The sequence below is a fragment of the Lampris incognitus genome, chromosome 17 (genome assembly GCF_029633865.1).
Source record: "Lampris incognitus isolate fLamInc1 chromosome 17, fLamInc1.hap2, whole genome shotgun sequence".
NCBI lineage: Eukaryota > Metazoa > Chordata > Actinopteri > Lampriformes > Lampridae > Lampris > Lampris incognitus.
This window is the reverse complement of record NC_079227.1, coordinates 25567286-25581037: the sequence shown is the minus strand read 5'-3', so window position 1 is coordinate 25581037 and position 13752 is coordinate 25567286. Positions and strand designations below refer to the sequence as shown.

At 44.3% G+C, this 13752-nt stretch overlaps 2 protein-coding genes across 5 annotated transcripts in view; one reads left to right on the top strand and one right to left on the bottom strand.

Annotated features, from left to right (window-relative positions):
• Positions 1–1651, top strand: part of psme4b (proteasome activator subunit 4b) — a 35907-nt gene extending 34256 nt beyond the window's left edge. The window contains 2 exon segments of the mRNA XM_056296980.1: positions 55–188; positions 1508–1651. Coding sequence (XP_056152955.1) covers positions 55–188; positions 1508–1642 — 269 coding nt within the window. The 3' untranslated portion in view covers positions 1643–1651.
• A 470-nt stretch (positions 1652–2121) lies between these two features.
• chac2 (ChaC, cation transport regulator homolog 2 (E. coli)) lies at positions 2122–6897 on the bottom strand. 4 transcript variants are annotated; one of them, XM_056296981.1, is made up of 3 exons: positions 5103–5432; positions 4921–4956; positions 2122–4319 (listed from the first exon to the last, which is right to left on the bottom strand). In XM_056296981.1, the coding sequence occupies exons 1-3, from the start codon at positions 5235–5237 to the stop codon at positions 3948–3950; spliced, it is 543 nt and encodes a 180-aa protein (XP_056152956.1). In that variant the 5' UTR covers positions 5238–5432; the 3' UTR covers positions 2122–3947. The 4 variants fall into 4 exon arrangements, with proteins under 4 accessions (XP_056152956.1, XP_056152957.1, XP_056152958.1 ...); XM_056296983.1 differs by lacking the exon at positions 5103–5432 and adding an exon at positions 6868–6887 and having other exon boundaries at positions 2131–4319; XM_056296982.1 differs by lacking the exon at positions 4921–4956 and having other exon boundaries at positions 2124–4319.
• Positions 6898–13752: the final 6855 nt, after the last annotated feature.

Genomic DNA, 13752 nt, shown 5'->3' with positions numbered 1-13752 from the left:
GTGTGTGTGTGTGTGTGTGTGTGTGTGTGTGTGTGTGTGTGTGTGTGTGTGTAGACTTGGTACGACGCCACGCCGGAGTGCTGGGTCTCAGTGCATGTATCCTGTCAAGCCCATATGATGTTCCAGATTGGATGCCCCAAATACTGATGGACCTGAGTGACCACCTCAATGACCCACAACCTATAGAGGTATGTTATACACACGCACAAATACTGACACATATACACGCTCTTAACCAAACAAATGTTTTTCACAGCACATAGCAAGCTGTAAGAATACAATTTCATTGTCCACTTGAGGAGAAAATGATGTCTTTGGCGTTATGTCGGGCATGAAATACTTACGATATATTTCTTAGTACAAAGTTCAAATAATTTATCAATGTGATCACATGTGACGGATGATAATGGCGTTAATAATTCAAAGATTTTTGCTGTTACAAAGAAATATTAACTAAGAAATGGAAAACAAATTTGTGGCACAGTTATCACACACAGTAACTAATTTTAAGTACATCCAAGTAGGAAGATTAACAGAGAGAATAGGTAATACCAAACATATGAACTGTACTTTCATAATGTCACTGGACAATATTCAAACAATAGCTGCAATCAACAATATTAGATGGTCATTGTGTTTTTAAGTGAGATTTGGTGGACTGAGATAAACAGGCTGCCATTTGACTCAATAGATAAGCTGATTTGAAATCAAAGGGCCTTTATTAGCAATGGCCAAACAGCTTTGGTTTTTTTAGACTAGCACATAAATCATTGTCTAATGGTCAAACATTGGTTTTAATAACTGAATTTGTCCGGGTAGCGTAGCGGTCTATGCCATTGCCTACAAACATGGGGATCCCGGTTCAAATCCCCGTATTGCCTCTGGCTTAGTCAGGCATCCCTACAGACACAATTGGCCGTGTCTGCGGGTGGGAGGCCGGATGTGGGTATGTGTCCTGGTTGCTGCACTAGCGCCTCCTCTGGTCGGGCGGGGCGCCTGTTTGGGGGGGCGGGGACTGGGGGGAACAGCGTGATCGTCCCACGCGCTACGTCCCACTGGCGAAACTCCTCACTGTCAGGGGAAAAGAAGTGGCTGACGACTCCACATGTATCAGTGGAGGCATGTGGTAGTCTGCAGCCCTCCCTGGATCAGCAGAGGGGGGTGGAGCAGCGACCGGGATGGCTCAGAAGGGTGGGGTAATTGGCCGGATACAATTGGCTGGATACAATTAGGGAGAGAAAGGGGGGGGGATTTTTTTTTTCAAATAACTGAATTTGTACAACTTGTAACTAACACATGCCATGTTAATAGCATGTGTTAGTAGTAGTAGTAGTAGTAGTAGTTGAATTTCCTGGCTTTTGTGGCTTTTTTACACATGCATTTTCCACTTTAAACATTTCTTTGGCTGTAAATAATTTCTTTTCTGTCTACTTAATGTGCAATGCAGTTCATGAATAAATGACATTGGTAATTGATATTTTCATACTGTGATGATGATGACACCCAGATGACGGTGAAGAAGACCCTGTCAGACTTCCGGCGTACCCACCATGACAACTGGCAGGAGCACCGCCAGCGCTTTACTGATGACCAGCTACTGGTGCTCACAGACCTCCTGGTGTCCCCCTGTTACTACGCCTAGACAGACGCAAAGCCGACGATGCAACTGACAAATAATCAATTCAATCAATTCTGTTAGGAACTCTATGGCTACCATCAACCTGTCATTGCGTCTTAATTATTGCTACTCGTGTAGCAGTGGTCGAGACCCTTGCCTCTGGAACCTCATGTGCCACTTCCAATTGAACCCTGCCAGAAGGCACAACTGGGAAATACGATTTCAAATATTTGTCCAACATGGAGCGCTTGATTTTTCTGGCCGGGCATTTCAACAGCCCCGACAGCATCCCCTTTGCTTTCAATATTACCCTTCCTCGGGTTGTTTTTTTTTTTTTTTTTTTTTCAAATGTAGTTAACCGTTTTGCCAATGGCTGCTCAAAACCTTTCTCCTTCATCATTTCTGCTCAAGATCCCTCATTTCACCGTTTCCTGTTTCAAAAATAAAAATAAAAAAAGTGGAAGGTGGCACTTCCTGCTTTTCTTCTAAATACAAGGGTAAAATAAAAGAAATATTAATGTCATATTGATGCTAAATATTAAGTTATATTACATTTGTTACACTATTATATATTATTATGCAACAAACTGATGCTATAATCCTAAAATGAGAATGCTTTAATATTTGAAAAGTATGATATAAAATTCTATAAATTATAACACTTCTATAAATCCCAGCGTATAGTTCATATAATAGGTCAGCGCCAAGGGGGTTGTGATTGTTTACCATTTCAAACCTTTGTTCAATTTGTGGGGAGTTTTATTTTATCTTAGAGGGTAAGAATGAACAGGGGATGCAGTATTTATTTATGCCAAAGGTTGATTGTTCATTTATGATACCATTTGTTCATGTGTATGTAGTGCGTCACATAGGTATGCTGCTCTTCCATCTATGAGATAACGCTCTGTATAAACACCGCCCATCTACACTTTGCTTATAGTTTAGTGCCAAACTGTTCTATAGCTACGCTGTAGAGCTTCTGATACTTACTGACTAAAGCCAATAAACACTGTTAAATGGCTAAACCCTTCTTGGTCTGTTCGTGCGTGTGGATGCCAGTGAGAAAGAAAGGAGAGGATTGTTGAGGATGCATTCAACACTTTATTTCTGCACGTGGAAGGAAGTGGTTTATTTTCTGATTTATTGCTGTTGTATGTGAGGTGTTGGCGTGCCATAATGCATGCTTGTAAAAATGAGGAGAAACATAGCTGTTATTACAGTTGGTGTGGCATTAAAGAATAAACAGTCTAGAGAAAACAAGGGCGTGGTTGTATGGCTTGGTGTAAGACGGTGCGGTAGGGATGGAGTGAAATGAGTCCTGAGGTGCTGAGTTTCCAGTTCTGGATTAGACCTGTTCTGATGCCAATTAAGGAAACAAGATCCGACAAGATCAGTTGTTATATTGTTAAGCTTACAGAGATAGCTATTATGTTAATGTGTCTGCCAGATTGTCTTTAGAAACTAAAACAAGCACAAAAGGAGAGGAGGTAATTATGAAAGAAGCACAGAGAAAACCCAATAAGGGTTCTTATTCAAACACACTGTTGAATAAACAGTAACCTAATCCAACAAGTCAAAATAAAATTCTCGTTCTACCTGCAATTTCAGGTAGTACACAAAGTAATGACGATGACCGGGGGTTGGGAAAGGGGGTAAGTCCTTGTCTGCTTCCAGTATATTACAGTTAAGTTAAAAGGTATGGCAGATAGTTGCAGATATCCTCCATCTAAAACCACCAGCCTTCCTCGGGCAGGACTGGACACAGACCAAGCAGTAATGTCAGTTTTGTAATAAGATTATATAACTGTTTTTGATCTTTATCAGAGCTTTGTCAGTGGCATTATGCCAAGGACAAAAGTGGAGGCAATGGTGCATATGATAAATTTCTCTGAGGTTTAGAAGGAGACATCGGTTAACATTTCCTTTTGTTGGCTAGATGGAATGCCAGTGATATGATTTGTCTTAAAAGACATTCTATCTTTAACCAAACTTTAACCTGTTTCATATTATTACAAGATTAAAGCTATGTCAGCTGTACTGGCTTTCACACAAGGCTATTGCTGTAATCATGAGATTTGGTAAATATGATATGTTTGCATAATATGCAAGTAAAATGGTAAGATTTGATGATCAAGAAATTAAGAGAGGCTGAAGGGATGAAAAAAGACTGGTAGCATTAATATTGAGCTTCTTGTATCTCACAAGTATCCAGCTGGCAAAAGTGTATCTATAACCCTGAGATGACTAATCTGAGTGTTTCTCCTTATCTTTCAGTATCTCATCCCCCTTTGTTTTCTGTGAGAATGTTAAGTGTCAGTCTGCAGTCTTGTTAAGTGCTACTCTGTAGCCTCTCTCTTACAAGAGATTCAAGTGTAAAGATGTGTGTGTCTGAGTCCTCAGGAATAAGTCTCCTCAGAGCATCAGCCAACTGAAACAGGTATTCTGTGTTACGCCCACTTGGCCCAGTGGCGTTGACAATCTGGTTGGCTATCTGCTCCATAGGTGCAGGGCCGAGGTAGTCTGGGTTGTCCTGAGAGCCGATGTAGAGCATCACCTCACTGGGAGGAGGAGTAAGAGGTGGACGGGGATAAAAGGACACTGTGATGACCTGGTAACCACCTTTTTCCCGGTGGTCAAGATAGCACTTCACTTCCTGTTCTCGACCCGTTGGAAGCTTGTACGCCACACCCCAAACATATCCCTGGGTAAAAGGGGCAGAGATGATATCTTAAATCCAAGAAAAAAATAAATGTTCTTGAAAGAAAAACAAGCATTATGTGGAGTGATAAAGATCAAATAACATCTGGGAAAATGCTGTGACAACTAAGGACAGAGAAGGGCCTAGTATAACCACTTATGTTACTTGCTAATGTTGGGAAATTCTGAATGTTGATTTTTATAATGTTATCGATTTTTTCATTAGATGTCACAGCGACAAGCTAGGCCCTAAACTTAGAAACGAGATAAACAAGGAAATTGGATTGGCAAACTCAGTTTTTAAGGAACAAATGAAAACATGTGATAGTTCAAGACGCATTTTCTTCTCTCAAATTTCTACTGTAGCAATGTTAGATTGCTTGATACGAGTCCAAAATGGCTTGGCCTGTGCAATGCATCCTTCTGTTACATCAGATAGTTGACATTTTACTTTAGTTCCTTTAAAATTGTAACAACTTTGAGGTAAATGCTATAAGTGGAGTTATTATTAGACGGGCATGTGCCATGGTAACACACTATTAGTACCCATGAGGAGGTAATCTGAGATTTGGACAAGCAATGAGCCAGCCAAGTGGGTGGCTCACCTTGGCGTCTTCCACTAACGTTACGACCCGGCCGGGCTGCGGAGAAAAGAAAGGGGAATACAGACCTCAAAACATTTGATGCTGCAAATGCACACACGGAATCAACCCAATGGTCATCAGTCGTCTACACCTGACGCTTTACTGTACTGCGACCCAAAGTCAAACAAGACATTTGGCGTTACCTTGCCTGGGACTCCCCGGTGGTCAGTGCTGCCCTGCCAAAAGCGGCGGCTAAAGCCTCTTATGTACCCAATCCGCCTATCCTCATAAGGAAAGTCCACTTTCCATATGAGAGACCCGTATCCGAAAACCCACATGTCTGCTGGTTAGAGCGAGGTCATGCAAAAGGACGTGTACGCTCTTACCATCACCATTCACAGTGGCTTAACTAACGTTGGTTACGATTCACAACCCCCATCAACAGTCCTATTCACGTTATCCTTAAACTGGCTGGATTTTTACTGGTTGTTAAAAACGTGTCGGGAACGATACCGGGCACTTTTCCTTTATGTCCATTTCGGATACCGTTAGACGATCGTTATCCCCAAAGCACAACAGAACCAACAACTCCGACGTCAATCTTCAAAAACCTGACATGTATCCAATCGCAATGGAGATTTCAGGTTAATCCCACCCATTTGTTGGAGGCGGATCGAAGCGGATAAGGACGTGTGTCTATACTCTGCCGCATGGGGGCGGTGAGGATCCACATTGATTTTTTTTCCCCCCGATGTGTTTAGAAAGGCATGCAGAAGCGAACGGTGATTTGGGCCCAATAAAGGCCACAACGACACACATTTTGAGCCCCAATAGAGACCAAGTCATCCGTCTTTAATAAATCAGATTGTAAACCTTTGATGTAACGCAATCCATCCTCACTATAGATTTTGGACGGCTGCTATCAACCGTCATTCATTTGCTTTCCCCCATGTTGCATTTAAGTCATATGAACAGACTATAGTAAAACCGCAAGAAATTTAAAAAAAATAACTTCTCTCTTCCCTGGGGTCCCCCCCCCGCCCATCAAGTTACTGTACAACCACTACAGCCATGTATTTCGAACACTATAGGAACACTTTGAGAATCATTTCACAATACTGAGGCGATTGCATACTATTAATGTCTTTTTTAAACCCACAGACAGGGCAAATAAAACATTTCGCATCGTGCTGGCTATAGTGTTTGTACAGACATTTGACAAAAGTAGAAACAGGAACTACTACTTTTTGTAGTTTGACCAAAACAACACAACAATAGCTATTTTTGTGGTTTTACCCTGATCCATTATCGTATGAGGTGTCGCTGGTATTACATTCATTTTGGACATTGTACTTTTAATAATACAAATTAAGTAAACGTAAATTACAAGTAAATAATCTATTGGGCAGAGTCACGTTTAGTTATGGATGTTTAGTAGCTACGTGTATGAAACGGGGAAATACGGTGTTAAGACGTTTTTCCCAGCTAGATTTGCTGCTGCTGCTGCTGCTGCTGGCATGACATTTTCCCAGTGACAAACAACTCCCACGTAGGCTACGAACGGTAAACGTTAACGGTTAAATGTTTATGCCCGCTAGTTTAAAGACAGCGTATAACCAGCCTTGGTGGCCGTCGTGTGAAAAACAAGTTGGCGTTAGCGTTTAACTCTCCATGCTGATTTCCCCCCACGGTTTCGAGACCAACACGGGAATGTGCCAAACGGAGCCTCTGATTTAGGGCCAAAAACGCATCGAGACAGCAGCCGTTGGAGTTCATCTAATGGCCGCCGCGGCAGTTTGCTTTACTGTGTTGAACAAAAAAAAAGAAAGAAAATGAACAGATTCGGTGTCTTGAGGGATTCCGAAAAGAAACCTATAACTTGATTTTACTGAGGTTAGCGTTTCTCATTAAAAAAAACAACAACAACAATCCTCTGAAACAACAACAGTCCTCTGAAACAACTTTTACCTTAACGATCATCCGTGATGTGAAACGACGCCCTTTATATCAAACTACTACGTAAAACCGGTTATTGTCATTTCCTTATATGGACTTCCGCCTTTGTCCGATTGGAGTCTCAGCACGTCGGTGGGGAACGCAGTGAATGTGTTGCACTTTACTTGCTCTGTATCGAATACAAGTTATGGTCAGATAAAGTACAGAAACCTATACCGTAATCTTAAATAGTAATTATAGCCTCATTTCGTTCCTCGTGTTGTCCGTGTTTATCAGACTACTGGATTTTAAGCCAACGGGCCTGTCCTTGAGCTTTACTTCCTCTTAAATTCATGATCTACCTTGTTGTTTACCGTTTTCAACGTCTTGTTCCCTTTTTTTAATACTTTCTCTGACTTGCATCTCCATAAGTGACTGCAGGCACGTATTGCTTTCCTCACATCAAGCCTCCGTCAGGGATTTTATAACTTAATAAGCAAATCTGAGTGAAAGTTGTGAGGGAGGCACAAAAGGAGACTATAATCTGTGTAGGGACCCTATGACAGGTTGTGATACATGAAGAGGGTTTCCTTTCTGTCTGCAGGCTCAAGTGTGCACCTATGGGGAAGGGTAGTTTAGATGATGATCTGTTTAGTTATTTAGGAATCTGCAAAACGGATTACAAAATGTTGAAGGAGACCATTTGAGAAAAATCAGGCCCGCTTGGAAAGGACACCACCAGTATGATGCAGAAGTGTTGTTGAATCATATATGATGACATAGGCAGAGCACAAGAACGTCATTGTATTCCAATACACACGTGATCAAGTTGAACTTGAACTTGGTGGATGAGGTATGCAGGTGAAGGCCAGCGCGATGGATCTCAGAGTGAGGACAGGCTTAGGCCTGACATTAAGGGCACCGAGGCATGTAAGAGGCAGAGCCGAGTCAAAGCCAATGCTGGAGAGGAGTTCAAATGGATACAAGGCCACGGTCAAGTCATAGCTTGTGTCGGAGCACAGCTTGGGTAGGGGGGTCAGTCAAACTTGGGGAGGCTCTGGAGGAGATGGAGGTGAGACAGAATTGATAAATGGTAAATGGACTGCATTTATATTGCGCTTTCTAGTCTACCGACCACTCAAAGTGCTTTACAGTGTATGTCTTACATTCACCCATTCACACACACACACACACATTGATGGCGGAGGCTGCCATGCAAGGCGCCAACCTGCTCATCAGGAGCAGTTAGGGGTTCAGTGTCTTGCTCAAGGACACTTCAGCATGCTCCCTGGAGGAGCCAGGGATCGAGCCAGCGACCTTGCAATTACTAGACGACCCGCTCTACCTCCTGAGCCATGCTGCCTCGATATAGGCACAGAACTTCTGGAGAGGAGCTGAAGCCCATTCCAGAGATGAGGGGTGAATTGATGTATATGATACGAGTCGTGGTTTTCACTGAGCCGATGACGATGAAGACGGAGAGTGAAGTCTGAGTTGCGTCAGTGTGAAATCACGCGGATAATTGCTGGAGAGGAGCCAGAACAAAGCTGCCGGAGTCTGAGCGTAGCACAGAGATGGAGGGCAGGGGGGAGTCATGATCATGGCAAGAGGGGACAGAAATGAGCCCACTGTAAAGCGATTTAGTAGTGGGGGGTTTTTTCCCCCTCTCTTTGTCTTTTTCTTTTTTTGTCACAGAACACAAAAGGACAAGGACAAAGAACAGTGTCGAGATGGAGATCAAAATTCATTCAGTCATCTCGTGTCATGTCAGGTGAAGGTGGCTGTATTGCCATGAAGAAGGAGGTTTTTCTTTATCACTGTCTGATTGAGGACAGATCAGGTGGAATGGTTAATTTCTGCCTTTATCTTCTTCCTACTGAATAATTTTGCCCAGAGGCCTTTGCAATCAATGCAAGCCACCCGAGAAAAAGTACACACTTTCTCCATTAAATCCTAACTATTTTTCAGTTATCATTATAGAATGCAGTTCTTGTAGTGACCACAACCAATAAAACTACTAAGTAGCCGCAAATCAAATCAGTCGCTGATTCATTTTAATTTCTCGTGTTTATGTAATCGATAGAATCTCAACTCTCCCCTCTAAATCCAATGAACCATTAAACCACACGGAATAAAAATCAGATGGTAGAGGACCACTATCTGGTTGTTCTCATGCATCTTGAGTTCAGGTTTTCTCCTCCTGTCTGCCTTTGTCAGCCTTAGTCTGTTATTCCCATCTCATTCTCTAATTTTCCACTCATTTTCTATCAAATCTATCCTAACCTCCATGGCTCTCTCTATCTCTGTGAGCCTATTAGCACCAAGCACGTGCTTCACATCTAACCAGCCCTCCTCCATCTATCTGCTTTGGTTTGCCGACTTGCTCAGTTGTACCCTGACTGCAGTGCACTTTATCCACAAGAGAGGTGACCCAGACATCTTTTTTTTCCCTCCATCTCCTCCCTCGAGTTTTCTCCTTGTCCTCCTCCAGCAGCGCTCTATCCCTGCAGAGCATCTGTCTCTCACCACACAGACCCTGCTTGGTCCTGTTTGCCCTTTGGAGATGGCAGGTCTTCCACCTGTGTTCTTGCTGTGAACTCGTCTCTGGCCGACAGCCGCTGCTCTCCTCCCCAGTCTTTTTATATCGGGATGGAAGATGGCTGCAAGGATGGCCTCCGAGGACTGCTGGTCCTTGTTTTCAGTCCGGCCCACCATCCTAAGTGCTGCTCTCAAGCCTGTCATCCACCCTCTGGGTCTTTGTCACCACAGCCATTTCAGGTTAAGGATTTCTCCCTCGACAAGATGTTTGGCTTTTCTACTCTACCTACCCTTAGCTCTCTCTTTGTTTTTTCCGCCCATGTTCTTCTTGCTAGAACTCACACCTCGATATCAATTTGCATTTACGTCAGCTGACTTTGGCTCTGCTTGTCGACTATCATTCGGTACACTGGAATGCCTGTAAGGTGACGCATGAATACATCTGCAACTGGCTGCCTCTCTCTTTGTAAGTCACTTCGGTTAAAGCGTCTGGTAAACGAGGAAACGGGAAAATGTATTACGCACTCATCTGCTAATAACAGGTGGTGATGCCTCGGGCTGTCAGAAAACAAAAGAATGACAGTCTATGGGAATAACTTCATCATGCATTAATGTCTTTCAACACATGCAGTTGAGGCCAAAGTGAGTTGAAATGACAAGCATATTAGCGAGCAATTTGCACTTTTTAAATACACAGTGGCAATTTGCTTTATTTTCTTAAGACTGAAATGTTCAACAGCTTAAATCCATTTTCATACATAAATCAATTTTGAAAGTTGTTTGCAGGCAGATTTAATGGGCATTGTGTGCCGTTCCAAATGTTAAACCATCACTTAGCTGTTGGCTCTCACTTTAGTGGCTTATTTTTCTCCACCGCAAGTCAGCAATCTACATTTATTTCTGATCCTCAGTCTATTAGTGTTCACTGGGAAACGTCTCCATGTTCACTTCAATTTGCCCCTGAAATTTAACCACCAACTTTAATATATTCTAATGGGTCCTCAATTTGGAAATGGGAGCCGCTAATTTCACTTAAACGCCATCCTTTGATCCTCTATAAAGAGGTGAAGTCGGCGCATTTTTCTCCTCTCATTCGCCTTTCCATTTCATGTTCTCATTTTTTGTTGTCACCCTCAGACCCAGGGAAAGAGGCCAATAAATATACTCTCCATAGCTGTATGGCGTATTGTACTTTGTATAGAAGACAGATTACACACACTCACTCGTTCTATAGCCGGGCCTTAATGGTGGCTAGAGTTAGTGCCGCCATCCACCTGAGCTTTGCACCATCCTTTAGTTCCCCACCCCTTTCTCTGCTGTTTCCTTTTATTGTTGACAATACAAGTAGTAAGTCCGGTAATGGGGGGCAGAAATGGAATGGAACTAGTTTCCAGCCCCCGAGATGAAAAGCTGACCGTGACTGTGTCATAGACCAGATTGGAAATTTAGCCTGGCCACCCAGGTAGAGTAATTGTTTTCCAGGGTTAGTGGAGGTTTCCTGGGGAAGCTATGGGAAGAAATAAAGAACTCGAATCGAGACAGGGGGAGTTTTATGGGTAGGTAAGCAACATGGTGAGCCACCATCTCCTCCTCCTCCACTGTCATTTCTACCATCTTGTCCCTCCTCCTTCTCTCCTCCTTTTCCTTGTCCTTAGTCAGATCAGATAAGAGAGGATGCATTCATTCTCAAGGTGCGATTGAGATACACATCTCTGATGACTGTGTGCTAGTGTCTGTGCTAGTCTGTGTGTGTGTGTGTGTGTGTGTGTGTGTGTGTGTGTTTGCATGTGTTTGCATGTGTTTGCATGTTTGCATGCATGTGCGTTTGTGTGTGTGTTTGCATGCATGTGCGTTTGTGTGTGTGTGTGTGCGTTTTTCATGACAGTTATGTGAGCTTGTCATCCTGCTCCTCTAGATCAATGGAACGCAGTTGCCTAGCAACCTGCTGATCGGAGGAAGGCGGCCGGGGAGGGGGTAGCATAGATTAGAAGAGAGGAGCGATGAGGGGTCTGTAGAGGGAAAGAAAGCAGGAAGGGAAGAGGGTGAGATCAACAGAAAGGAATGCTGTGGTTGAATGATGGAGCGCGCGAGGGATGGAGCGTGACATCATGCCCCAGCCTATCCCAACCTATCTGTCATGCATGAAAGCGGTGGACGGCAGAGGAAGAGAGCGGGTGGGTTTGAGGTGGTAGGTAGAGTAGCCAATGGGCTACGGATGTATGAGTCGTACGGGCGTGTGGGTGTGGGTGTGCGTGCACGTGTGTGTGCACGGCAGTAGTTTTGGGACCAATGAGTTGAGGATGATACTATCACGCCGAAATAGAACATCAAAGCGCAACCATGGTGACGCCAGCAGCGCACTCTCTCATTTAGCTCCTGATTTAATTATCTTTATCTTAAAGGGAACAAAGTGGCTAAACGCACTGCATCGGGAGGGGTAATGGGAGAGATAAACAGCAGGGGAGTGAGAGAGAAAGAAGAAGAAGAAAAAAAAACGTGAGAAAGAACTTATATAGAGACGAATTTGCCCGGGTGGAAAATGAGCGGAGGAGCAGAGACGTGGCACTGAGACGGAGAGCAGAAGGGAGCAAGGACATGGAGACTGAAAATGCAAAGAGGACGGGGGAGAGACTTGGAGAGGAGAGGGAGAGAACAAGAGCGAGAGAGCGTCTGATGATCAGGTGTTCACTGGCCTCCTGAGAGACACACACACACACACACACACATATGCTCCAGATCTCCCGTGATATTTACACAGTCTTTCCCCCTGCCAGTTATATAGAGAAAAAGCGGGAGGGAGGAACTGGGAGATGAAGGGATAAGGGGTGTGAAGGGTTGGGGGGGGGGTGTCAGCATTTAAATGAGGAAGAGAGAGACAGAAGGACAGAGAGACGGAGAGAGACGGAGAGAGCGAAAGGTGAGGTACAGAGCCGACTGCACATCTCAGAGGTATGCTCTGTGACTGACTTAGAATAACATGTGGAGGCAGAGTGGCTGTTAAACTTTATGGAGGATTGAAAATGGACAATTAGCATCTCAACGATCTCACTGTCACCTGGAACAGTCTCCCGCGTTGTCATAGCAACCCTGCTCTTTTCGCTCACACATCCTGTTTCATGCTAGCCTTTTTTTTTCAGGGGCCCAGCCGTATGTGTCCCAGAAGTCGTTCGCGGATAGAGCGTTCCATGTTAGCGCACATTATTAGTTTAGCTTCATTCTTCCGGCCCCCTCAGCGAGTGGCCCAGAAGATATTGGCTTCGCTCATGTGTGTGTGTGTGTGTGTGTGGGTGGGTGGTTGGGTGTGTTTGTGTGTGTGGTTTGTTGAACCGACCCACTTCATGCTATTGTTTCCATTGTCCTACAGGGCAGCCTCGGGCTTCAAGCACCCTCGGGCTCTGCTGCGTGTGCGCCGCGAAGCTGCGGTGACCTTTGGGAGGCAGCAAGGTGAAAGGTAAAAGGAGGCAGGGGGGGTTCCTAGTTGCTGGATTTCTGTGTTCATTATCAACCCTGATAGTCTATTGCGTGGCACACAACCGCCCTGACCCTTGCCCTCTCTCACTGTTGGGGGTCATGGAGAGCTGCAGGATGAGCACTCCCGTTGCCATGGCAACCAACCGCCGCCCCATAGGTCGAGATTTGAAGTCATTCGGACATGCACATTCTGACACGGAAAGCTGGTGAAAGGCACACGCAAAGGTAAATCGGTGGCCTGAGTAGGGCTGTAATGAGCTATAGATCTTGGTTCATTCCATTACACCACACACGTGGACATAGAAACACACACACACACACACACACACACAGAGGAAGGATTTGTTTGGTTCTTGTCGGTCACTCTCCATCTGCTGGTCAGGTGATCAATGGTAATGCCTGTAGAGAGTTCTAATGACATACAGATCTATACACACATGGACTGTGTGTGTGTGTGTGTGTGTGTGTGTGTGTGTGTGTGTGTGTGTGTGTGTGTGTGTGTGTGTGTGTGTGTGTGTGGCTGTGTGTCCCCACTGGCATGTGTGCATGCTAACGTGTGCACATAGGCATGCGAGCTAATGTTATTTGTGTTTAGAAATCGCAATCCTTTGACGAAGACAGGCCCGTGTTATTGTTATAAATGAGAGTAAGATTGCAGGGAGGTGACCTCTCTCACCACACATGCACGCGCACACACACACACACACACACACACACACACACACACACACACACACACACGGCCCGTATTTCTTGTACACACACAGACACACACATGCGCACGTAGCTGTTTGCACTATTGGCAAGTAGAATTAGTAAATGTATGAGCTACACAGAAACTCATTACAACACGATTAGAGGCAAACCTCCCATTTAATCTCATTTAGAAAGGGGTGGCTGCTTGTCAAA

Coding starts and splice junctions, on each gene's coding strand:
- chac2 (XM_056296981.1), bottom strand. CDS start 5,237: ATGTGGGTTTTCGGATACGGGTCTCTCATATGGAAAGTGGACTTTCCT. Junction 4,957..5,102: donor ACCGGGGAGTCCCAGGCAAG/GTAACGCCAAAT, acceptor TTTTCTCCGCAG/CCCGGCCGGGTCGTAACGTT. Junction 4,320..4,920: donor CGTTAGTGGAAGACGCCAAG/GTGAGCCACCCA, acceptor CCTTTTACCCAG/GGATATGTTTGGGGTGTGGC.